We start from the raw sequence: 25,000 nt of genomic DNA on the forward strand, positions 1-25,000 counted from the left end.
ACCAGCAACGGGATCACAACCCTCGGTGTTGTGCCCGCACCTCGCTCAGCCAGTGAGCGGGAACCGGTCTCCACATGGGATCCGAACCCTCGGCGGGAGCGCTACTGCGCTCCCAAGCGGCGCACTATAGCAGTGCGCCACCGGGCCGGCCCAACCTTAGAAATCATTTGTCTTCATTGATAAGTGAGGATCTTCACCCGTGGAGAGATGAAGCGACTGTTTAGTTAGGTGGCTAGCGATGGTGTGGGCATTGAAAACCGAGTCCTCTGTTGAGATTGCTTACTGTGTTATTTTTCTACTAAAAGCAGACTTTTTTTTTTCAAGGTGACCGGTAATGGGATCTCAACCCTTGACTTGGTGTTGTCAGCACCACGCTCTCCCAAGTGAGCCAACTGGCCATCCCTATATAGGGATCCGAACCCATGGCCTTGGTGTTATCAGCACCACACTCTCCCGAGTGAGCCACGGGCCAGCCCTTAAAAGCAGACTTCTGAATGTTGCATATATAAATCATTGCCTAAAATTTTAGTTAGTATTCTCTATATGTATAGCACCTCTCAATACTTTTTCTGTTTTCATACTTCTCAAATGTAGACTATGTGACTTTCAGGTAACTTTTGTCATTACATGCATGAATGGGGGAAGGTTCGGAAAGTGGCTTTGTTGTGTGAGGAAGTCTTCATTCCAAAGATTAAATGGAGGGGTCTTAAGTGCCCAATTACTCTCCCACCCCCAATTTTTTAAAATCACTGTTCTACAGGATTTGGAGATTACAGATGATAGATTATTTTAGGGTCTCACAATGAATTTAGTTTTTCTAGTATGTGTTTTTTTCTTGAGAATTGTAGCTTTTTTTTTATTGGCAAATGTTTTATGATCTTAATGACCCAGTTTGTGCTTTATACCAATAGGAGTTATAAAATGCTCAGAGCTTGGTGACTTAATTGTAGCTATACTGTTTTTTTGTTAAGAGGCCATGAGTACAATTTTAATTCTGCAAGGGGAAAAGTTATTAAAATTATCAGTTGTCCAAAAATATTTTAACTGCTCTAAAATTCTCTTATGTTAGGAGAAATAGACCACCATTAAGAATAATTTTTGATGTTTTTTCCTACTTTTTTTTTTTTTTGTCTTTTTTCGTGACCAGCAACGGATCGCAACCCTCAGTGTCGCGCCTGTACCAGACCGGGACCGGCCACGGGATCACAACCCTCGGTGTTGCTCCCGCCCCTCGCTCAGCCAGTGAGCGGCCAGTCTGTATGTGGGATCCGAACCCTCGGCGGGAGTGCCACTGCGCTTCCCAAGCGGCGCACTATAGCAGTGCGCCACCGGGCCGGCCCATTTCCTACTTTTTTTAATTTAAGAATTCATTATAAAAAGAATTGCAAGTGGGGCCGGCCCGGTGGCGCACTGCTACAGTGCGCCGCTTGGGAGCGCGGTGGCGCTCCCGTCGAGGGTTCGGATCCCACATACAGACCGGTTCCCGCTCACTGGCTGAGCAAGGTGTGGGAGCAACACCGAGGGTTGCGATCCCGTTGCCGGTCCTGGTCCGGTACGGGCGCGACACTGAGGGTTGCGATCCGTTGCCGGACACGAAAAAAGACAAAAAGGAAAAAAAAAAATTGCAAGTGATACATAAGAAATTTAAAAAGTAAAAGCTCCTCTCATCTTCAAGAAATAAATGTGATGCATATTACCCGTATTACTCACACATGTAGTTTTTTTGTTTTGTTTGTTTGTCTAATGAGATATACCTGTGGTTCTGTAACTTTCTTTTTACATTTAATAATATAAAAAATCATTTCACTTTTTTCCATTTGGTTCATACACTTTTACCTCATTTTTTGGCTGTATAATATTCCATAGTGTGAATGGGTCATAGTTCATCCACTTCAGTATTTTTTTTTAAATTTATTTTTTGAATTCATTTCAGTATTAATGGACATTTAGATTGTTTCTGAGATTTTTACCATTATAAAAAGTTGCAGCGTATATCTTTGTATATTTAACTTTGCATACACATGTTCATATTTCTGTAGAGTAGATTCCTAGAGATGTATTTGTTGAGTCAGAGTATGTACATTTAAAATGTTGGGCCGGCCCGGTGGCACACTGGATAGTGCGCCGCTTGGGAAGCGCGGCGGCGCTCCCACCTGAGGGTTCGGATCCCAAATACAGACCGGTTCCCGCTCACTGGTTGAGCGAGGCGCGGGAGCAACGCCGAGGGTTGCAATCCCGTTGCCGGACCCCAGTCCGGTACGGGGGCAACACTGAGGGTTGTGATCCGTTGCCGGACACGGAAAAAAAAGACAAAAGACAGAAAAAAAAATAAAAATAAAAATAAAAATAAAAATAAAATGTGGATTGATTACCCTGACAATTTACCCTGCAAAAATGCTGTGTCAGTTTATATTCCCACCACCAATGTATGAAAGTCATTTGCTGATATCCTTGCCCCACTTACTGATACTATAAATTTAATTTTTTTTTACTACTTGATAGGTGAAAAATTGTACTTAGTTGTTTAAAGTTGCATTTATTTCTTGATGTATTTGTGAAATTGGTGAACGTTTTTGATTTTTTACATTGTCTCTGTAGGGCACCAATTCTGGTTTAGACATCTGCTGTTTGATCATTGACCATGCAAATAATGTTTGTTTTTTCCTCCAATAAATATTTATTGAACATCTGCACTGTCCAGGGTACCATGGTAGGCACTATGGCAAAATAAAAATCTCTTATTTTTGAATATGATGTTTATTTAAACTAATATTCATTTTCCTGCTTTTTAGAACCTTGGATTTATCAACCTTTACAAGGTATAACCTTTTCTAAAAAACTTTTGTGCACCCTTTAGATAGCGTCAGCTAAAATATGGCTGTTGGGGTATGAAATTTTACATGTTTTCTCTCTGAAATGGTCTGTTTCAGGAATATAAGACTAACATTGCAAATATGATATTTAGTTTACCAAAATACATATTGAAGCTTTCTTAGAAATATTGCTTGAAATTCAGCTTTTTGATAAGTCTTTTGAATTACTGTGCTTTGTTATCTGTTGAAGTGAGGAATAAATGAGCTGTTTCTGGTCAATAGAATATTCTGGCTAACCTAGAGTACTTATCTGTACTAGAGTTTGAAAGGGTTTAGATATTGGCTAGTTCCTAGAAGTTCTTAAAAAGGAATCTTCAGTTTGTCTTGTGATGGAAAAAAACCTACAGCTTCCTTTACTTGCCACACAATGGCAGTCTTGCATCTTAAGTTAGGTGAAAGGCAGCCATCCAAGTTAATAGAAGCTCAGATTTTCAGGGTGATTGTTGCTAGAAATCTAAATTTTGATAATCTTCAACTTGGAAGCAAATTGTTTTTAAGGTTCATCTGTAAGCCAACTATTTGTTGCTTGGAATATATTTTACATGGAACCATGCTAAAAATTGTGGGGCCTACAGACACTTATTTAACCTTCAGTCTCCATTTATCTCTCCACTTATTTTAAATTTTATTTCTTACACTTTTGTACTATTTTTAAAATTGTAGTAAAATACATAAAAATATACATAATATAACATTTACCACTGAGCTACTTTTAGGTTTACAGTTCTGCAGTGTCAAATTCATTGTGTTAATGCAGTCATCACTATTTCCAAATTTATTCATCACCCCAAACAGAAGCTGTATGCTCATTTAAGCAGTAACTCTCCTTCACACTCACTCTCCCACATCCTATGGTAACCTCTAATTTACTTCCTGTCTCTATGAATTTTCCTGTTGTAGATATTTCATAGAAGTGGAATCATACAATACTGTCTGGCTTCTCTCACTTAGCATGTATCAGAACTTCATTCCTTTTTATGAGTGCATAATACTCCATTGTATGTATGCCATAGTTTATTTATCCACTCCTTTGTTGGTGGACACTTGATTTGTTTCCCCCTTTTGGCTCATGTGAATAATGCTGCACTGAACATTGGTGTAGAAGTATCTGCTTGAGTCCTTTGTATGCATTTTTGTTAAGCTGCTTTAACTCCTTTTTGAAACAAGGTGGGGCATAAATAAATGTTCACTCATAATGTTATTGTACTGGTCTCTTCTGGGTTGTGGAAGCTGTAGGCTCAAGTAGTGATGGAGGAAAACAGGTGTCGAGATGTTCCCTTCATCATTCCTGGACTGAGGTCTAGGCCTGGGCAGAACTGACCTTTCTGTACTTCTGCACACATCCTCTGTGTCCATCAGACTCTGCTGGCTGCCTTGCCCTTTGTTACCCCTTTCTACCCTCAAACTCCCTGCACCTTTCCACCCCACCCAGAAATCTCAGAACAGATGCTCTTGGCTAAGTGTGAAAAAATGTGATACAAGGACGTTTCTTAAAAAAGAATTCTTGATAACATTAATGAATTATGGTCCAGTGATTAGGATTCCACCCGGCCCATAATAAATGATCTAAAGAGAAAGACAGTTTAGTACAAAGGACTGTGAAATAAATTGGTCTTACCTGGGGTCAGTTGTCAGTTTCTTGCTTTTTTTTTTGCAACTGGCCAGTATGGGGATCTGAACCCTTGACCTTGGTGTTCCTGCTTTTGATTTGTTTTGTTTTGTTTTGTTTTTTGTTTTTGTTTTGGGCAGCTGGTGGGTAAGGGATCCAAACCCTTGACCTTGTTGTTACAGACACTGTGCTCTAACCAACTGAGCTAACCCGCCAGCCCCGGTGCTCCTGATTTTTTAAAAAATAGCATTTTCTTCTTCAAAAATTACATGTTGTCTTAAAGCTTCAACGTTTTTATTTACGGTGGCTCCCACTAGTAGCGGGGACTCTAGTGAATGCCCCGGGATGGGGTGGCTTTGGGCAGGGGCAGCCCTTGTGTGGAGGACTTTTTATGAGCCAAGGGCCACCTCCTTGGATCTAGTATTTAATGAACAGTGAATTGGTGAATTGGGAAAGGTAAAGTGTTTATAAGACAGCATGACCTATTCAAGAAATAAAATGCCACCCCCTATAGTTTTATCTTTTATATTAAAGTGGACGTTTCTACTATACCTACCTGCTTTGAACTTGGCTGGTGCCACTTATGCCTCTTGTATTCCAGGGACTTTCAGTAACATATTTTCTTCATGTGTGTGTAGGTGCACGCATGCATGTGTGCATGCGTGTGTCAATACATTTTCTTACTATATCTTTTTGTCTTAAACTTACATAAATATCATTTAGTTTATTGGGTTGTCTTGTCATTTGGTTGTAAGCTTCTTTGTTTTATGTTTCTTCCAGTTCTTTTTTTTTTTTTTTTTGGCGTCTGGCTGGTATGGGAATTCGAACCCTTGCCCTTGGTGTTATAATGCTGCACTCCGACCAGCTGAGCTAATTGGCCAGCCCATTCCAGTTCTTTACAGTATATTTATTTAGTTGATTTTAAACTATATTTAAACTTTCAATTTATTTTTAAACTGTATATTTAAAATTATTTCTAATGGCAAAAATTCAAATATTTACAGCTATAAGATAAAATGTAAAGTTTTCCTTTCTTTTCTCTCCCTATTCGAATTCCTCAGAGGCAACTACCATTAAGTTTTTTGTGTATTTTTTCAAAAGTATTCTTTGTATGGGTATGCATATTTTCTTTTACCCAGATAAGATTTGCTCTGCAGTTATTTTTTTTTTAACCTCATAGATCTTGGACATCTGTTTCACAGTAGTTGCATGGTGTACCATTGTTAACTAGCCATTCTCCTACAAATGGGTTTATTAGGTTCTTCGGAATATTTCACAATTACAAGCAAACTTTACTGATATTTATATGACATCTTTAGGTATGTGCACATGTATTTCTTTAGGACTTTATCTGAGTTAAAGAGTGATCACATTTAAATTTTTGATACTAATTATTCTCCAAAAAGGCTGGACCAGTTTATCTTCTCATGGTATATTAGAGGACCAGTTTGCTCATATCCTTGAGAAGATTCGGTGTTATCAAATTTTAAAGCTTTGCCCATGTTGTATTTTAAACACTGAATAATTATAAAGTGATTAGATCATTGTGTGCAAAATTTATCATCAAGTACAATAACGTACTTTTTTGTTATTCGGTTTGGATTTTTTTGGTGGCTGACTGGTATAGGGATCCAAACCCTTGACCTTATTATTATAACACCCCTCTCTAACCAACTGAGCTAACAGGCCAGCCCCAATGATGTGCTTTTTAATAGTATTTCAGTCTCAGTAGTATTAATAGTTGAGAGAATGCTGGATATATCAGCTCTTACCATATCTCGAAACTATTAATAGGGGCCGGCCCGTGGCGCACTCGGGAGAGTGCGGTGCTGATAACACCAAGTCAAGGGTTAAGATCCCCTTACCGGTCATCTTTTAAAAAAAAAAAGAAAGTATAGTTGTTATATCTTCTTCCACAACTATACTTCCATGAAGTTGTTACAACAAGCAAACGGAAAGGACATTCTTGGGGGGGAGGGGAGAGAGGGAGGAGGGAGGGAGGTGTCGGTGACGGGCCATAATAATCATATACAGTGTATATTGACAAAATAAAAAAAAATAAATAAATAAAATAAAAAAAAATAAAAAATAAATTTCTAACAAGCATAAAAAAAAAAAAAAAGAAAGAAAGAAAGAAAGAAACTGTTAATAGTCCTTTGTTTTTAAACCACCTTTCCTGCATCTGCTGTCTCATTTCTCTTCCCTTTGTAGCAGAACCTTGAAGGTGTCCTCTGTGAGTCACTGTAACCACTTTTCCTCCCCCCATTCTTTCTTCAGTCCACTCCATTCACCTTTCACCTCCACTGCCACTGAAACTGCACTTGTCAAGATAATCATAAATGACCTTCACTTTGCTAAATCCAATGGTTAGTTTTTATTTCTCTTCTTACTGGACCTATCAACAGATTTGGTACACATTCTCCACTTGGTTTTCAGGCTACCACATTCTTAGTTTTCCTTCTACTTAACTGTTTGCTCCTCAGGCTTTCTTGCTGGTTCCTTATAAATGAACCAATAAATGATGTGCCTCAGGACTCACTCTTTGGTGCTCTTCTCTCCTTTTTCATTTTTTGATCTCATCCAGCCTCATGACATCAAATACCATCTATATGTAGCTGACTTTCAATTTTTTACTTCCAGTTCAGACTACTGTCTTGAACTCTGGAATCATAGATCCACTGTCGTCTTGAACTCTGGACTTATAGATCCACTGTCTATTCAGCCTTCCCAAGTGAAACCTAATAGACATCTCAAGCTTAATTGGTCAAACACCGAACTGCTATTTCCCTCTCAAGCCAATTCAACACCCACTCTTCCCCAGATCAGTTGATGGCAGCTCTAATGGCCCAAGACAAAACCTTGGAGTCATCCTTCACTCATTGCTTTCTCTCAGGTTCCATATCCTGGAAGTCTAAATGGTCTGTCAGGGAATCTTAATGGCTCTCCCTTGAACATAAATCCAGAATCCAGCTACCATCCTGATATGAACCACCATCCTGTCTATCCCCTCACCCCCTGACTCACGGATTACTGCAGTGTCCTCCTAAGGGGGCTGCCCACTTCCACTCCTGCAGAACACAACAGCCAGAGCGGTCTTTTAAAATCCCAGGTAAGAGTGAGTTATTACTCTACTCCAATGGCTGTCATCTCACTCAATAAAATCCAAAGTGTACAGTGGTTTACAAGGGCCCACATGATCTCTCTTCTGTCACCTCACAACCTCATCTCCTGCCACGCTGGCCTCCTTGTTTATGGATTATACCAGTTTAGTGCCTTCACACTGGCTGTTCCCTCTGCCTGGGATGCTCTTTCCTTAGAAACCCACATGGACCCCCTGCCACCTCTTTAAAGTCTTTGCTCAAATCTCGGTTTCTCAATGGTGCCCACCAGGACCTTCTTATTTAAAGTTGCAAGCACCTCCCACCCAATATATAGTCACATTTTCAGTTCCCCTAACCTTACTCTATTTTTTTCTCTAGGCACACTTATCTCCTTTTAATATACCATGTGATTCAGTTATCAGTTATTCTTTCTTGCTGTTATCTTTCTCTCCTCAGTAGAATCCCACAAGGGCTGGGTTTTTTTTCCCTGTCTTGGTCACTGATGGTTCCCAGGGTTCTAGAATAGTGCCTGGCACATGGTAGGTACCAAATAAATATTTGTTGAATGAATGCCTGGATGAATTCTGAGTAAGGGATACAAGTGAAAACTTTTACCTGTGAATTTTATAGTTGTGGTTTTTAAAAATTTGTAATATAGAGAAATGTAAGAAAATAAATTTATTAACTGTTAATTTTGAGTTATAGTTTTTCTTATATTTAAAGTTCTAGATCTGTTTTCTTTTCTAAATTTTCAGCTTCAGTTGTGGAGGGTCAAAAGGGTATCATTCCTCGAGCCATTCAAGAAATATTTCAAAACATCTCTGAAAATCCTAGCATTGACTTTAGTATCAAAGTGTCTTATATAGAAGTATACAAGGAAGATCTAAGAGATCTTTTAGAATTGGAGACATCCATGAAGGATATTCATATTCGAGAAGATGAAAAAGGAAACACAGGTAAAGTAGCTTACTTTATTGATAGCCTCCATTAGCAAACAGAGATCATTGAATTCAGTTTCTGGACGTAGTACAAAGAATCTTGAAAAAAAAGACATACAAGCAAAATGAATTTGTTTTTACTTTAAAATCGAACAGCTTGTTGATTATCAGTGAAATCACTCAGGTGAAAAAGCAGAAGTTTAGACAAGGTAAAGTTACTAATTTGTAATTCAAGATGTTTGTTTCCTGTAATTTCTCCCCTCTGGATTGACCTTAAGTGAGACTAAGTTTGCTTTTGTGTTTTTTTCTCCCAGAGCTACCGGCATGGGGATGGCTTTTTCTCTTAGGTGTTCTTTCAGCTCGACCCAGAACTTTCCTTTCTTCATCTTTGATTTTTGTACCACCACTCCTATTTCTTCTTCTCCCTCTCTTTTAGAGAGTTTATGGTTTTCTTATCCATATTGACATTATTTACCTGTTTGTTGTGCTTCTCAATAAACAGGTTGATTTCTCTGATTTTCTGTGCTAGCAACCTGTTAATCTCATTAACTAATACCCATCTGTTTGGAAATGGGAGTAGTATGGGAGGGTCAAAATGCAAGTATTTTAAAGAATAATACCTTTCTGCTTGAAAGGTAATGTTTTCTTTATAGAACATTTGAAAACAGAAAAATATAGGGAAGAAAATTAAAGATCGTCTTTAATCCTGGATTCTAGAAGTAGCAACTTCTCTTTTTGGTGTGTTTCCTTCCAGATTTCTTTTTCTGTACACATGTAATTATTTTTTAAAAATATATATGCAATGCACATATAGTTTTACACTTCATTTTTTCACTTAATATTTATATTATGAGCATTTTCACAAGTTATTTAAATATTTTTTGTATTTATGACTTTGTGGTCATGGTAATTTGTCTCATGAATGTATTATAATAATTTATTTAACTAATAGTGCATTATTGGACATTTAGGCTGTTTTCAGGTTTTCCCTATTATTATTAACATTGTTCTTGGACTGTTCTTGGATGTCTTCCTCTCCTAGAAAACACATTTAGTAGAACCTTCCTAGAGGTAAAGAATCCTGCCAGAGGAGTGACTCCGTAGGGGGCATTTCTAGCAGTTAGGAAAGTAAGATGTCTGTTGTCATTCAAATGGAAGCCTGCGGGGGACAGTAAATCTTGCCTCCATGGCAATGTCCTAGCAGCCTTGGCAGTCCTGGATGTTTGAAGAAATTGGTTTTTGTTTTACTTTTTAGGAAGAAAGTATACGTGGTAGTTTATAGTATTGTTACATAATTCAATATAGTTCATCTTTTCTGGATAGAATTCAGACTGATGTTTTGGGCTTCTGTATCTTATGGAATGTAGTTATTGAATGTTTTTATCTTTTATCAAAAAGTTACAAAAACTCCTACATGTTTATCATAAAACATCAAACAATATAGAAGTATACACTACCACTCCAGATAATGGTCAGAATATTCTATAGCTGATATAAATCCTGCAAAAATTTTGGAAGGATGTAACAAATTATCTTAAGACAAATTGTCATGTGTCTTGTATAATGTCTCACGCATAATCAAAGTGTATTTGTTTGACATATTTCTGTTGTACCTCTATGTGAAGCAGTGTTCACCCTGGCTGCTGCACAATTAGCATCACCTGGGAAGCTCTTTAAAAAACTTCTCAGTGGTTCTGAATTAATTGGTCTGGGATGGAGCCTGGTCATTGGTACTTTCTTTTTTATAAGCTACTGGGTGATTTGCAGCCAGGTTTGAGAACCATAGTGCTAAGTTATAGTCTAACATTAAAAAAATTGCCATATTATATAAACCCTGATATTTTAACACTGACTGTTTTTAGTACAGGTACTTTAGAACTTTAAATGAACTAGGTTGTTAAAAAAGTGTTATGATGGAAATAATGTAAGTAAAATGATTATTTTTCAAAGAAATAGTGACACGACAAGATCTGAGGAAAGAGGAAGTATAGCATAGCAATGTAATCTGAGCATGGAATCAGGAGCTTTACTGTTCTGATCCAAATCCCAAACCCACCTACTCCTTTTTGAAGTATTTTTGAATATAAACACAGAATGCAGGTAGTAAGCTTCAATTATTTTTGGTTCTTATTCCGCCATTAAGATAGAAACTTTTTTGCTTTTTTTGAATTGCTGTCTCATCCGTTTATTTCACACTCTATTATGTAGGGCATACCTGTTTTTAAACTGGATTTTTCATTTATTATTGATTATGATTCCATAATACCAAAAAACCTTAAAGCTAAAGATGGCTTGAATATTAATGAAACTGAAAAGAAACTGATTTCTTTTAATTGACCTACTACTGATTAACTCTTTTGAATTATATAATCTATTATCTTTTATTAATCTATTAGACTGTATAAATCAAAATATTAGACTAAAGAGTTTTTCTTTTGTCAGTCATTTTAAAGAATTGAGTGTGATGTGTAACTCCAAAGAAAATTGATTTTTTAAAAAAAATTACATCTTTTAGAATTTAAACATCAAAATGAATTCTTTCTGTTAAAACAGGTCCTTTGGAAGATTATCTAAAATTATTTAATGATGTTGTCTATGTTACTATTGTTTGAAATGCTGTTGATTTTTTTGAAGGGACTATGTTGGCTGGCTATTTATATTTAGCAAATGGATACTGTTGTGTGGTTAATTTAACTATACTGGATTTTGATGAAAACTTTGGTTAAAATCTTGCTATTGCTATTTTAAGTGATTTTTGGAGCCAAGGAATGCCACGTGGAGAATGCAGATGAAGTGATGAGTCTTCTGGAGATGGGGAATGCAGCGAGACATACAGGTACCACCCAAATGAATGAGCACTCCAGTAGATCACATGCAATTTTTACAATCAGCATTAGCCAAGTTAAGAAAAATATGGAGGCAGCTGAAGATGGATCATGGTATTCCCACTGCCATATCGTCTCAAAGTTCCACTTTGTGGATTTGGCTGGATCAGAAAGAGTAACCAAAACAGGGAATACTGGTGAACGGTTCAAAGAGTCCATTCAAATCAACAGTGGGTTGCTGGCTTTAGGAAATGTTATAAGTGCTCTTGGGGACCCACGCCGGAAGAGTTCACATATTCCATACAGGGATGCTAAAATCACCCGGCTTCTGAAAGATTCCCTGGGAGGCAGTGCCAAGACTGTCATGATCACATGTGTCAGCCCATCCTCCTCAGATTTTGATGAGTCCTTAAATTCTCTCAAATATGCCAACAGAGCACGGAACATTAGAAACAAACCTACCGTAAACTTCAGCCCCGAGTCAGACCGTATGGACGAAATGGAATTTGAAATTAAGTTGCTTCGAGAAGTTTTGCAAAGCCAGCAGACTAGTATCAGCCAGACTAGCCAGATCCATCGAGAGGGGACTCCTGATAAAAATAGGGTCCATTATCTTGAGGAACAAGTAGCTGAGCTACAAGGAGAATGTCTGGGTTACCAAAATTGTATAGAAGAAGCCTTTAACTTCCTGGTGGACTTAAAAGGTGCTGTTGGACTAAACCAAAATCAGCAATACAAACTGCAAGAGTGGCTTAACGCGACCCGGGAGGTCAGGAAGCCTGTCCTTACCTCTTTCCGAGAAAACCAAGGAACTGGAGACCTGGAAGAAGGACCACAGCATATTACACTTCTCCAGCTGAAGAGGGAGCTTAAGAAATGCCAGGTACTTAGACATCACTTTTATGAGTAACTTGTTTAAGGAGTAACTTGTCTAAATTTCTTTGGCAAGTAAATTCTGAGTCATTTTGGAATTTCAGAGGTTTTTAAAAAGGACAGTATTTAGAATCTCATTTGTCTTTCCCTTATTCTTTCTTTCTACCCCCTCTTTTCCTATTGCTTCCTCCTTACATTTTATACCTTTCTTTGCTGCTCCTCCTTTCTCCTTTGGTTAAAATGTATTTTAATATGCTTTATTTATTAAATGGAACCTTGTACATTTGGTTGTTTATAGGATGGAAGAAACACATTTTCAGAAACAAAGTTACGTAGTTTACTGAGTTTTTCCTCCCTCTATGGGTCAGTGGTTCTTGAAAGAAAAGAATACTTAGTACCTTGAGTCTGGAATATAGATTTTAAAAACCCCCACAGATCAACATATTTGATAATATTTAAGGAATGAAGATATGTTCAAGTATGCATATGACATATACATATATTGAGTTCAGAATTACATTTCTCCACTTTTCATTCAGAAAACATTTATTGCATGAACGTTTTGTGTCTTGGAGTCGATACTGGAAAATAAGACACACGTAGTTCTGCCTGCATGGAATTTGCAATCTAGCGGACAAATTTTTTATTTAGTTTTTTTGGACAGTGGAAAATGGTGGAGGAATATAATACCTGCCACTTAAAAAAAAAACAAAAAAAAAACTGTGCCATAGCACATTAATGCCATATTCACATTATAGGAATTTAGTTTTAGCAAAACAAAATCATTCATCACATTATGTTAATGCTGTTATTTTTAGATATTTCAAAACAAAATCATTCATCACATTATGTTAATGCTGTTATTTTTAGATATTTTTCCATTCGTATTTAATTTATAAACTTATTTTTGCTTTATGTTACATAAGAGCTTTAAACATACAAACGTTTAAGTAACAGTATAATAAAAATAATTGAGTATGGGCCGGCCCGGTGGCGCACTGGATGGTGTGCCGCTTGGGAAGCGCGGCGGCGCTCCCGTCCGAGGGTTCGGATCCCACATACAGACCGGTTCCCGCTCACTGGCTGAGCGAGGAGCGGGAACAACACCGAGGGTTGCAATCCCGTTGCCGGTCCCCGGTCTGGTACGGGGGCAACACTGAGGGTTGCGATCCGTTGCCGGACACGGAAAAAAGACAAAAGAAAAAAAAAAAAAAAAAAAAATAATTGAGTATAATGCTAGAAACCTGAGAGATTATCTTTTTAAAAATAATTTGCACATTACTCAGGATGGAAAAAAACTATTATTGAAAAAAGAATCAGAGTCATAATCAGACTGGCTCAAAAGTAAAAGCTTTATTTATTTTTTAACTTTTTACTGTGAGAAATTTAATACACATACAATAATTCCAGCTACAGTAATCAGCAACTCATGGCCAATCTTATCTTATTTGTACCACACCACCCACTTTCTGCCTTCCCCCTGGATTATTTTGAGTAAATCCCAGTATCAAAGCATTCATCTGTATATATTTCAATATGTGTCTCTAAAAGATAAGAACTCTTTTATAAAAGACATAACTGCAATATATAATCACATTTTAAAAATCAATACTAATTCCTTAATATAATCAAACATTAAACATGTTTAAATTTCTCCAAATCTCTCCCCTTCCCTCTTTCTTTCTTAAAATTGATTTGTTTACATTAGGATCCAGACAAGTTCTGCTTGTTTCATTGGTTGCTATGTCAGTTGTCTCTTAAGTTTCTTTTAATCTATAGGCTCCCTTTCATTTAATTTTTTTCCTTTTACTCCATAAAGTTTCCCAAGGTCTGGATTTGCTGGCTCCATCCCAGTAATGTCATTTAACATGTTCCACCATCCCTTGCATTTCCTGGTGATTGGTTGCTAGATATGAGGCTTGGATTCACTCAGGTTAGATTTGGCTTCAGAGGTATATGTTCTTACTGCAGGAGGCCCATTATGTCTGGTAGTCTCTCTGTGAAGTTAGCAGTCATTGATGATCATTTGCTAGATCCATTATTTTAATCGGGGTTTGCAAAGTACCATATTCTAATTATTTTATTCCCTCTTTATTTACTAGCAGGGATACATTGCTAGACAGAAAAGTTCCCTTCTTAGCTATTTATGGTTACCCTGAGGAACATTCATATAGGAAAGACAGGAGAAATGCTTGGCTCTTCCCTTTTTACTTACTGGTTTTAGAAAAATTTAACATTTCCCTGTTATCTTCCAGAGAGACTGAGAGTTAGTTTGCTTTTGATTTATTGTCATTATGTTTTTTTGTGGTGGTAAGATTTAGTTTCTTTCTCTTTCTAGTTTGCATTTTTGTATTGTCAATGGGTTTGTTCTTTCTTGTGTATTTATGGTACTGATTATTGTTTTTCGGATTCCAGGTGCAGGACTCCCTTGAGAATTTCCTTTAGGGCTGGTTGTAGTGGTGAACTCCCACAGCTTTTGTTTGTCTGGAAAATACACTATATCTCCTTGATTTTCGAAGGATAGGTTTGCTGGATATAGTGTTCTTGGCTGATAGTTTTTTTCTTTTAGTATTTTGAATATATCATCCCATTTCCTTCTGGCCTGTAGAGGTTCTGTCAAGAAATCTGCTGTTAGTCTGATAGGGGCTCCCTAATAGGTGACATGATGCTTTTCTCTTGCTTCTTTTAAGATTCTCTTTGTCATTGAGCTTTGCCAGTTTGACTATAATGTGTCTTGGAGAGGATCTTTTTGGGTTGAATCTATTTAGGGATCTTTGAGCCTCCTGGATCTGAAGGATCATGTCTCTCCCTAAACACAGGAAATTTTCCATTATTATTTAATTGAGTAGGTTTTCCATGCCTTTTCCTTTCTCCTCCCCTCTGGAACACCCATGATTTTAATGTTTGTGCACTTAAGGTTGTCTGCTAGCTCTCTTAGATTTTCTTTATTTTTAAGAAAAATTTATTTATTAATTTTTTTTTACATTCTTTGTACATTTTCTTACATTCAGATATTGTGGAGCAGTTGTTGGTGAGGGGAGAGAGGAAGGGGGAAGGAAATAGGGTGGGAAGAGTAGGAAGGAGGGAGGGCTTTGTTGAGGCCCATGGCAACCCCTCATTCCAGCAGAGGAGATGAGGGGATTCCAGCGGTGGGCTTGGTGATCATTGCTGGGCTGGTTGTGGATGTCAGTGGGGCAGGGCCAAGGCCCTCGATGCCCCCATGACCCCAGTTCAGGAGCCTGGTACGTTTCCTGCAGTGGCAAGGTGATCATCACTGGGCTGGGTGTGGTCTTTGGGGGGGCATAGATGAGGCCGACAGCCCCCCTTCCTCCCTGGCTTGGGAGCCCAGGGGGCTTCCGGTCCTTCTGGGTTTTATGGATGTTCTTTGGTGGTATTAGACTTTTACTAGTTAATATCAGACTTTGTCTCTGATCTGTGGGTATTTTTTTTTCTTCTTTCAGTTCTGTGTTGGATTATTCGCTGTTCCCACCAATTTAACTCTGCACTGGAACTAATTTGTTGTTCTTTGCTTACTAATAAAATGGGGGAACTTCCTGTGGGACCAGCACTTGAGTCTTGTAGTTGAGCTACATTGCTGCTTTGCTGCAGATTCTCTGGGGAAGACTTTTTGTGCAGCTCAGGTTTTAGTTGTTGACCTCGTAAGCACTTCGATGTCTGTGAGGTCTGGTGCACCTGGGTTGCATTGAAACTCTGGTCTGGGCCTGAGACTGTTCAGCAAACTGCACCCCCTACAGTTCTGTATTCCTGACCAGTCTCCACTGAGTGAGTCTCTGCTGATCGGGGGCAGATCAGCTGTCCATGCTGTGTCCCAATGTTCCCCCGGTAGGCCCTTCTCCCCCACTGCCCACACTCCTGACACTTCCCATGGGATAGGCCAGTCTTTTGTGATGACTCACTGGCCTCTGAGTGACTCCTCTCTCCTATGTGGGTCCACGGGAACCCTATTAGTGGTCTTGCTCTTCTAGGGGCCGCCAAGACCCTCTTCTCTCCTGCTGCCTCCAAGCAACTTCATATGAAGGGCACAGCTGCAGCATTTGCCAGCTTTTGCTCTGTGGGCTTACCAGGGCCAGCTTTAAAGTGACTGTGCTCAAGATGGTCAGAGTGGTCCTCTCTTTCTCTCTTCATGACTTCTTCTGCCTTCATGAACTCTGTAGGTCTCTCCTCCTCTTCTCCCGAGCTCTAGAGGCCATAGCTTTGCTGTGGATCGATGCTTTATAATAGCTGTAAATTGGTTGATTTGTAGGAGAGAGTGACACTGGGGACCATCTATTCCACCATCTTAACTGGAAGCCATTTTATTGCCTTTCTTATTCCACATTTTGAATGCAGGAATAGTATTTTAACATAAAATGAACAGATAAACACTCTTTTAAGTAAATAATAAACCGGATAAAGCTAAGTTATAAAGTATATGTAAAAATATTTAAATATGCAGACCTAAGGGAGCAATTATATTTTAAGCTTCTCAAGTAGACAATTAATTGTCTATAGAAAGAGGATATTAACTAAAGAGAATTATAGATACATTTTTTAATTGAAACAGAATTGATTATACGTGTTGTTAAAATAATTGATTATATGTATTTATGACTATCAGTATTTGTGTATAGTATGTGATGATCAAATCAATATTATTACCACGTTCATCATTACAAATCGTAATTACTCTTTGTGTCTCCTTTCGATTACTCCCCACCCCTCCTCCCCCTCTCCCATATCTTATTTTATAGACTAGAGAAGTCACATAGGTTATATAACCATACAGTGTTATAAGAACCATCAGGATTATGCAACTCCTCATTATTTGGTAATTTAAATTCCAAGCAGAGAAATGTAGGGACTTGCCCTAAGCCCCACCATGAAGCTGTAGCGAAAGCAAGACTGGCCTCAGTCCATCGGTTCCCAGTGTGGGGGCCGATCCACTGCTCTTCCACATCTGGAAGAGTCACACACATACTATGCTTTATGAATTAAATTTTATTTGTGAACACTATTTTTGTAAATCAGCTACTCATTCTTGGCTTTCCCTGTAGCTTTGTAGAAAGAGCACAGGCTTTGGATCCAGTTGGGCCCTGGGGTTGAATCTCAGGGGTTTGGTTTATCCATTGTATCTTTGCAGGAAGAGGTTTTAATCTCACGGAGCCTTAGTTTCTTCATGAAAAGGAATAATGCCTATTCAGTGAGAAATTTTAGATACTAACTCAGTATCTGGCATGAAGTAGGCCCTCGACAAATGATCATTTTCTTTCTGTTTATTTAATCTAAAATTTGTTTTGCAATTATTTGCATATTTCAGTTTTACTTAAAAACAGGCAAATTCACCAGAAACCAAGAAATAAAACTATTTAACCATATTTTCAGACATCTTCAAAATATCTCTCTTGATAGTGAAAGTGTACAAAATCAACAAATATACTTTATTTAAATGCCCAAATGCTTTCTTATATCCTATAGGTCAATTTGGAAAATGTGACCTCTTTGATTTTTAAAAACCCACTTTAAAATCTCACAACATTTCTAGCAAACTTGTAAAAATCTTATATAATGTTCTCTAGAACCTAAGTAACTGGTTTTCATATACAGGAAATAAAAATCAGGAAAATATTCCTGTCTTTATGATAATTAGTTCCTATGTTACAGCAATGATAGGTCCTCTCAACTGTTTCTGCCTTTCTTAGAAAAAAATCAGAAAAAGTTGAAAAAGAAAAGGGTAAGAAAAATGTGAGACATTGTCAAGCTATCATCAAATCACTGTTTTTGTGGTATTGTGTGGGTTCTCCTGGGTATTTTCCGTGGTGAATATCACTTGTGCCTTCTTTCCCTCCTAGTGTGCTCTTGCTGCTGATGAAGTCGTATTTAGTCGGAAGGAACTGGAGGTGAAGGGCCTGAAGAATCAAGTGCAAATGATGGTACAGGAAAATGAAGGACATGTCGTATCTTTGGAAGAAGCACAAAAAGTGAATAGATTGCAGGTAGGGTTTCTTAAGGTATCTGTCTCTGAAGATTTAGTTGAAATGTACCTCACTAAGCAGAATAGCATTTTCAATAATAAATGGGAACGTTTTACAAAAGCTTGCTTCAGTTGAAGAGTTCTGCACATAGGTATCTGAATTATTATAGTTTTCCCTCCCTCTAAATCTGCTTAAAGAGAAAAGATTTTTTATTGTTAACCTGACTTTTACTTCACAAATATAAAGATAGTTCCCAGGAACTTATTTTACAAATCATATTGTGGTTATCTTTTCTCCATACTTTTCCCTTCCATTGTTTGCCAAGGTACCTAGGCAGTGTGATACTAAGAGTTGGAAGGTAAACATATAATTTAAACTTTTTTTTATACCCCATGAGTGATTTTCTCTTTAACTTTGGTTAAATCTTTCAAATTCTCTGTCTTACCTTTCCTAGTATTAACATGGATATGCCTGCAGTGTAACACAGTATGTCCCTGGCTGTGACTCCCCTACCCTCCGGATAGCTAATGTTATTTTAAGCCTTTGGCTTTCTGTCAGAGAGGGAGTAACTAATGCCCCGAGAAATAATCTGACCCAGCACAAACTGGATTTTGATTTTGACATTATTTTACTTTTTTTAACTCATTTAATTGTGTAATAATTTTTAAATATATATAAAACAAAATGTATTGCTCAGGGATTTATCACAAAGACAACAGCTGGGTAACCACCACCAGGTCAAGAAATTGCAAACTGCCAGGCTCTCAGAAGTCCTTAGTGCCTCCTTCCGATTACTATCCCTCGCATTCCCCTAACTTGTATGGTAGTCATTTCTGCACTTTTCATATGGTTTTTCTATTGAAGTATGTATCCTTAAACACTACAGTTTAGTTTTTGGAATTGTTATAAATTTATTCAGTAAGTTCCTTAGTATCTGATTGCTTTTATTAAACATTTTGTTTGTTATGATTCATCCATGTTGTATGTAACTGTGGCTTGTTTAGTTTTATAGCTATATAGGATTTTATTGTATGAATATATCACAGTTTTTTTTTTCTGTTCTACTGTTGGTGGTTATTTGTGGTTTTTTCCTATGACTTTTTGTCTTACGTGTCTCTTGGTACACATACAGCACACACATTTTTCAGATTTGTGCCTAGGAGTTGAATTGCTCGGTCATAGGGTTGGTGTATCTTCTACTTTAACAGATAATGCCAGGCTATTTTCCAATTTACATTCTCACCCAGCACTGTGTGAATGTTCCTGCTAATCCACATGCTTTTCAAAATTTGTTATTGTTAATTTTTAAATCTTAGCCAATTTGGTAGGTATGTATTATTATTTTATTGTGATTTTAATTTGCATTTTCCTGATGACTAGTGAGGTTGAGCATTTTTTCTTGTTTTTTGCTATTTGGATATTCTCTTTTGTGAAGTGCTTGTTCAAGTCTCTAACTTGTTTTTCTTTTCTTTTTTTTTTTTTTCCTTTTTGTCCTTTTCCGTGTCCGGCAACGGATCGCAACCCTCAGTGTCGCGCCCGTACCAGACCGGGACCGGCAACGGGATCGCAACCCTCGGCGTTGCCCCTGCACCTCGCTCAGCCAGTGAACGGGAACCGGTCTGTAAGTGGGATCCGAACCCTCGGCGGGAGCGCCACCACGCTCCCAACCGGCGCACTGCAGCAGTGCGCCACTGGGCCGGCCCTTTCTTTTCTTTTTTAAAAGATGACTGGTAAGGGGATCTTAACCCTTGACTTGGTGTTGTCAGCACCATGCTCACCCAGTGAGCAAACCGGCCATCCCTATATGGGATCCGAACCCGTGGCCTTGGTGTTATCAGCACCGCACTCTCCCGAGTGAGCCACAGGCCGGCCCCTCTAACTTGTTTTTCTACTGGATTGTCTGTCTTTTAGATTAATTTGTAGAAATTTGTTATATATTCTGGATACGAGCTCTTTGTCAGTTACATGGTTGCAAATATTTCTTCGCTTTCTGTGGCTTGCTTTTTACTTTCAGTGATGCTTTTTTTCTTTTTAAAATACAGCAAGGAGATGCACATTTATTTGTTCAAATAAATACATAAACTGAATAACAGATGAAGAACAAAATACTCTGTAGAAAGTAGGGCTTTAAATTTTCATGAAAACTGGAGATGTAAAACTTATTAAAATTTACATATTTCATTTTATAATCTCTATAATTATTTGAAATAGCTCTCTAAAGTCTTCCAGAAGTATGCACATATCAAATTAACTTCAAGAGGAAGATGAGTAAACTTTTCAAAGGCAAATTAATTTCTAAGCAAATCAACAAGTCCTCTTAATAAAAAGAAATCAAGAACAAAAATCAAATAGCTAAGTTTAGCAACATTAATTGCATAAAAAATCAATAAAACAGAATATAAACTGAAAGGCACTTCAAAAAGTTTGTGGAAAAATAGAATTGAAAGATAATGGAAATCTTTCCATGAATGTTTTTTTTTGTTTAAATTTTTCTTTTCTTTTCTTTTTTCTTTTTTTTAAGAATAAGATCATAGAAAATATGTTCTCTGACCACAGTAACAAAAGGATATTTAGGAAACTGACAAATGTGTGGAAATTAAACAGCGCTCCTAAATAAACAATGGGTAAAAAGAAAAATCACGGAGAAATTAGAGAGGACTTTGAGATAAAGATCAAAGCGCAACATATCAAAATTTATAGGATGCAGGGTTCATGCAGTGCTTAGAAGAAAATTTATACTTGTAAACACCTATATTAAAAATAAGAATAATCTCTGGGCCGGCCCGGTGGCGCACTACTACAGTGCGCCGCTTGGGAGCGCGGCGGTGCTCCCGCCGAGGGTTCGGATCCCACATACAGACCGGTTCCCGCTCACTGGCTGAGTGAGGTGCTGGCACAACACCGAGGGTTGCGATCCCGTTGCCGGTCCCGGTCCGGTCCGGGCGCGACACTGAGGGTTGTGATCCATTGCCGGACGTGAAAAAAAAAAAAAAAAAGACCAACAAAATTTGCAAACCTTTATCTAGACTGACCAAGAAAAAAGAGAGAAGACTGAAATTACTAAAATCAGAAATACATAGGGGCATTATTACATTGACACTATAGCTTTTTGTGTTGGTAAGATTTGGTTTCTTTCCCTTTCTCATTTGCATTTTTGTTCTACTGGTGGGTTTTGTTCTTTCTTGTGTATTCATGGTAGTGATTACCACTTTTCAGATTCCAGATGTAGGACTTCTTTGAGGATTTCTTGTAGGGCTGGTCATGTGGTAGTGAACTTCCGCAGCTTTTGTTTTCTGGAAAATACACTATTTCTTCCTCATTTCTGAAGGATAGCCTTGCTGGGTGTAGTATTCTTGGGTGGAAGTTTTTTTCTTTTAGTATTTTGAATATATCCTGCCATTTCCTTCTGGCCTGTAGAGTTTCTGTTGAGAAATCTGCTCTTAGTCTGTTAGGAGCTCCCTAATAGGTGACTTGATGCTTTTCTCTTGCTTCTTTTAAGATTCTCTCTTTGTCTTTGAGCTTTGCCACTTTGACTATAATGTGTCTTGGAGAGGACCTTTTTTGGTTGAATCTGTTTGGGGATCTTTGAGACTCCTGGATCTGAAGGTCCTTGTCTCTTCCTATACCTGAGAAGTTTTCCATTATTATTTGGTTGCATAGGTTTTCCATGCCTTTTCCTTTCTCCTCCCCTTCTGGAACACTCACGATTCAAATGTTTGTGAGCTTAAGGTTGCCTGCTAGCTCTCTTAAATTTTCTTCATTTTTAAAAATGCTTTTTTCCTTTTTTTTATCTGCCTGGGTCATTTCGAAAAGACTATCTTCAAGATCAGAAATCCTTTTGTCTGGTTGTACTAGCCTGCTGCTTCAGCTATTGGTTGTGTTTTTTATTTCATTTTGTGAATCTTTTGGTTCCATGAGTTCTGCTACCTTCTTTTTTAAGGTAGTAATCTCTTTGTAAATTTCCTCCTTCATATCCTGAATTTTTTTTTCCCTCATTTCATTATGTTGTCTAACTGAGTCTCCTTTTGTTTCAGTGAGTCTCCTTATGACTGTTGCTTGGAATTCCTTCTCAGTTATTTTAAGGGTTTCCTGCTCTGTAGGGTCTAGTGTTCGAGAATTACTGTATTCCTTTGGTGGTGTCATATTTTCTTGGATTTTTGTATTTCTAGTATATCTACATTGATATCTGGTCACCTGGTACAGCAATTTTTTGTTCTGTTACTCTGGAGTGGACTTTGAGGAGAGAGACAATGTCTTCTTTTTGTAGTCTCCGCTGACTCTCCTTGTGTCATTCAGTTGAATGTCTGGTAGACTGCCTGTGTGGTGGCTGTAGTTGCTGCTGTGGCATCAAGCTGCTTTTTTGGCAGCCATGGCTGTGGCGGTGGCTGTAGTTGGCCACCCATTCAAAAAGTGGTGTTTTTGGCATGTTCTCTTGCCTGCTTCTGGGTGGAGGGGGCTGTGGCCCTTGGATGCTTCTCAATGGTGCCTTTTGATGAAAAGACTTCTTATTGTAATCAAATTTGGCAATCTTTTTCTTTGTGGTTAATGATGTTTGTTACTTATTTAACAGGTTTTTCCTTTTCCCAATCCTTCCCTTTGAGGATACTTTATTGTCTTCCATTATCTTCTGAATGCTGTCTTTATCATAAATCAAGGTCCATTTGTACATGAATTTATTGTCTATTTCTGGGCCTTCTGTTGTATCCTATTGGGTTTTTTTTCTTTGACCTATGGGTTATAGAATTATTTTATTTCCAATACATGGAGGATTTCTTTTTATTTTATTAATTTTTAGCTTAATTGCATTGTGGTCAGATAATATACTGTGTATGATTTCATTCTGTTGAATGTACTGAAACTTGCTTTCTGGCTCAGCGTAATGCTAGTTTTTGTAAATGTTACAGATGTGGTTGTAAAGAATGTGTATTCTACAATCATTGGGTGCTGTTAATCTTGTTATTCAAATTTATATTTTTACTTAGTCTGTTTTGGTCTTTTTTTTTTTTTTTTTTTTTAAAGATGACCGGTAAGGGGATCTTAACCCTTGACTTGGTGTTGTCAGCACCACGCTCACTAGTTTTTGTAAATGTTACAGATGTGGTTGTAAAGAATGTGTATTCTACAATCATTGGGTGCTGTTAATCTTGTTATTCAAATTTATATTTTTACTTAGTCTGTTTTGGTCTTTTTTTTTTTTTTTTTTTTTAAAGATGACCGGTAAGGGGATCTTAACCCTTGACTTGTTGTTGTCAGCTCCGCGCTCTCCCAAGTGAGCAAACCGGCCATCCCTATATGGGATCCAAACCCATGGCCTTGGGGATCCGAACCCATGGTCTTGGTGCTATCAGCACTACACTCTCCAAAGTGAGCCACAGTCCGGCCCTTTTTTGGTCTTTTTGATATCAGTAATTTGGAGACTGATAAAATCTCCCACTATGATTGTGGATTTGTCTTCTCCATTTTAGTGCTGATAGTTTTTGTATTATGTATATATAGAGAGAAACTGTGTTATTTAGTACATACAATGTACCATTCTTACATCATACTGGTAAATTGACCTTTTAATCATTTTTTACCTCTTTTTATTTCTTCTAATGGTTTTTGTCTTAAAGTCTACTTTGATATTACAATAGCTACACCAGACTTCATCTGCTAAATATTTACATGGTGTCCCTTTTTACATCTTATTTTTAATCTTTCTGTATTTTAGTTGTGTTTCTTGTAAGCAGCATATGGTCAGATAATTTTATAATCTTCTTTTATAATCTTTATCATTTGATTGGATTATTGTTTATTTATGATTTTAAAATAATTACTATTGTATTTCGGTTAAAATCCATCATTGCATTTTAATTTATTCTTCCAGCTCTATGTTCCCTTTTCTCTGCTTTCTTACCTTTTTTTGGATCAATTGGGTGATTTTATTTTTCTATTGTTTTCTCCATTAACTTAGAAGCTGTACTTTTACTCTTTTTAGTGGTTATCCTGGAGAGTATACCATGCACCATTGACTTAATAAATTGTAATATTAATTGGTATTTTTGCCCTTTTTCGAGACAATGTAAGGACTCCATTTAGTCCTTCCCAACTTACATGTCATTGGTGTTGTATATTTTAATTATCTGATTACATGATTTTTGCATTTTTTTGCTCATTAACACAATGAAACTTTAGGGTTTTTTTTCCCCCTATTTAAATACTGTAGTACATGTGAAGCATTAAAATGTATGACAATTTCTTGTTTACATAATTTTGTGCTTCTGAAGCAAAGATTGATGTTAGAGCTCTCTAGATTATATGCACTTCAAAAATTTTCCTTAGAGCATATGTGAAAAACTAAACCACACACACACACACACACACACACACACACACACACATTCCTGATAGACAGTTTGTACTGCCTTTGACTTCCAAGTTCTCCTTCCTTCCAGGACTGTCAGTTTATCTTGTCTGTGCTTTTAACTTCCTTTTTCACTGAGTAAAGGCTTTCACTTCGCTGCACCTGTTATTACTTTCCATTCCCTTTGCTGCAACATCTGCTATTTGCAATTCTTTCTCTACTTTTCAACTTTCTTGTCTCTTGTTACTTCTTGAATTTCACTCAGAAAGTTCATACTTTTTTTTTTTTTAAAAGATGGTAAGGGGATCTTAACCCTTGACTTGGTGTTGTCAGCACCGCGCTCAGCCAGTGAGCCAACCGGCCATCCCTATATGGGATCCGAACCTGTGGCCTTGGTGTTATCAGCACCGCACTCTCCCGAGTGAGCCACGGGCTGGCCCACGAAGTTCATACTTTTATAAACATG

At 37.6% G+C, this 25,000-nt stretch overlaps 1 protein-coding gene across 3 annotated transcripts in view; it reads left to right on the forward strand.

Moving 5' to 3' along the window:
* KIF27 (kinesin family member 27) overlaps positions 1 to 25,000 on the forward strand; it is an 85,360-nt gene that overhangs the window by 1,155 nt on the left and 59,205 nt on the right. For all 3 annotated transcript variants that reach the window (XM_008569047.1, XM_008569048.1, XM_008569049.1), the window contains exons 2-4: positions 8,339 to 8,539; positions 11,271 to 12,229; positions 18,069 to 18,212. In XM_008569047.1, the coding sequence (XP_008567269.1) occupies positions 8,339 to 8,539; positions 11,271 to 12,229; positions 18,069 to 18,212 (1,304 nt within the window). The remainder of the gene's footprint in view (positions 1 to 8,338; positions 8,540 to 11,270; positions 12,230 to 18,068; positions 18,213 to 25,000) is intronic.

Source organism: Galeopterus variegatus, unplaced genomic scaffold (genome assembly GCF_000696425.1).
Source record: "Galeopterus variegatus unplaced genomic scaffold, G_variegatus-3.0.2 Scaffold460, whole genome shotgun sequence".
NCBI lineage: Eukaryota > Metazoa > Chordata > Mammalia > Dermoptera > Cynocephalidae > Galeopterus > Galeopterus variegatus.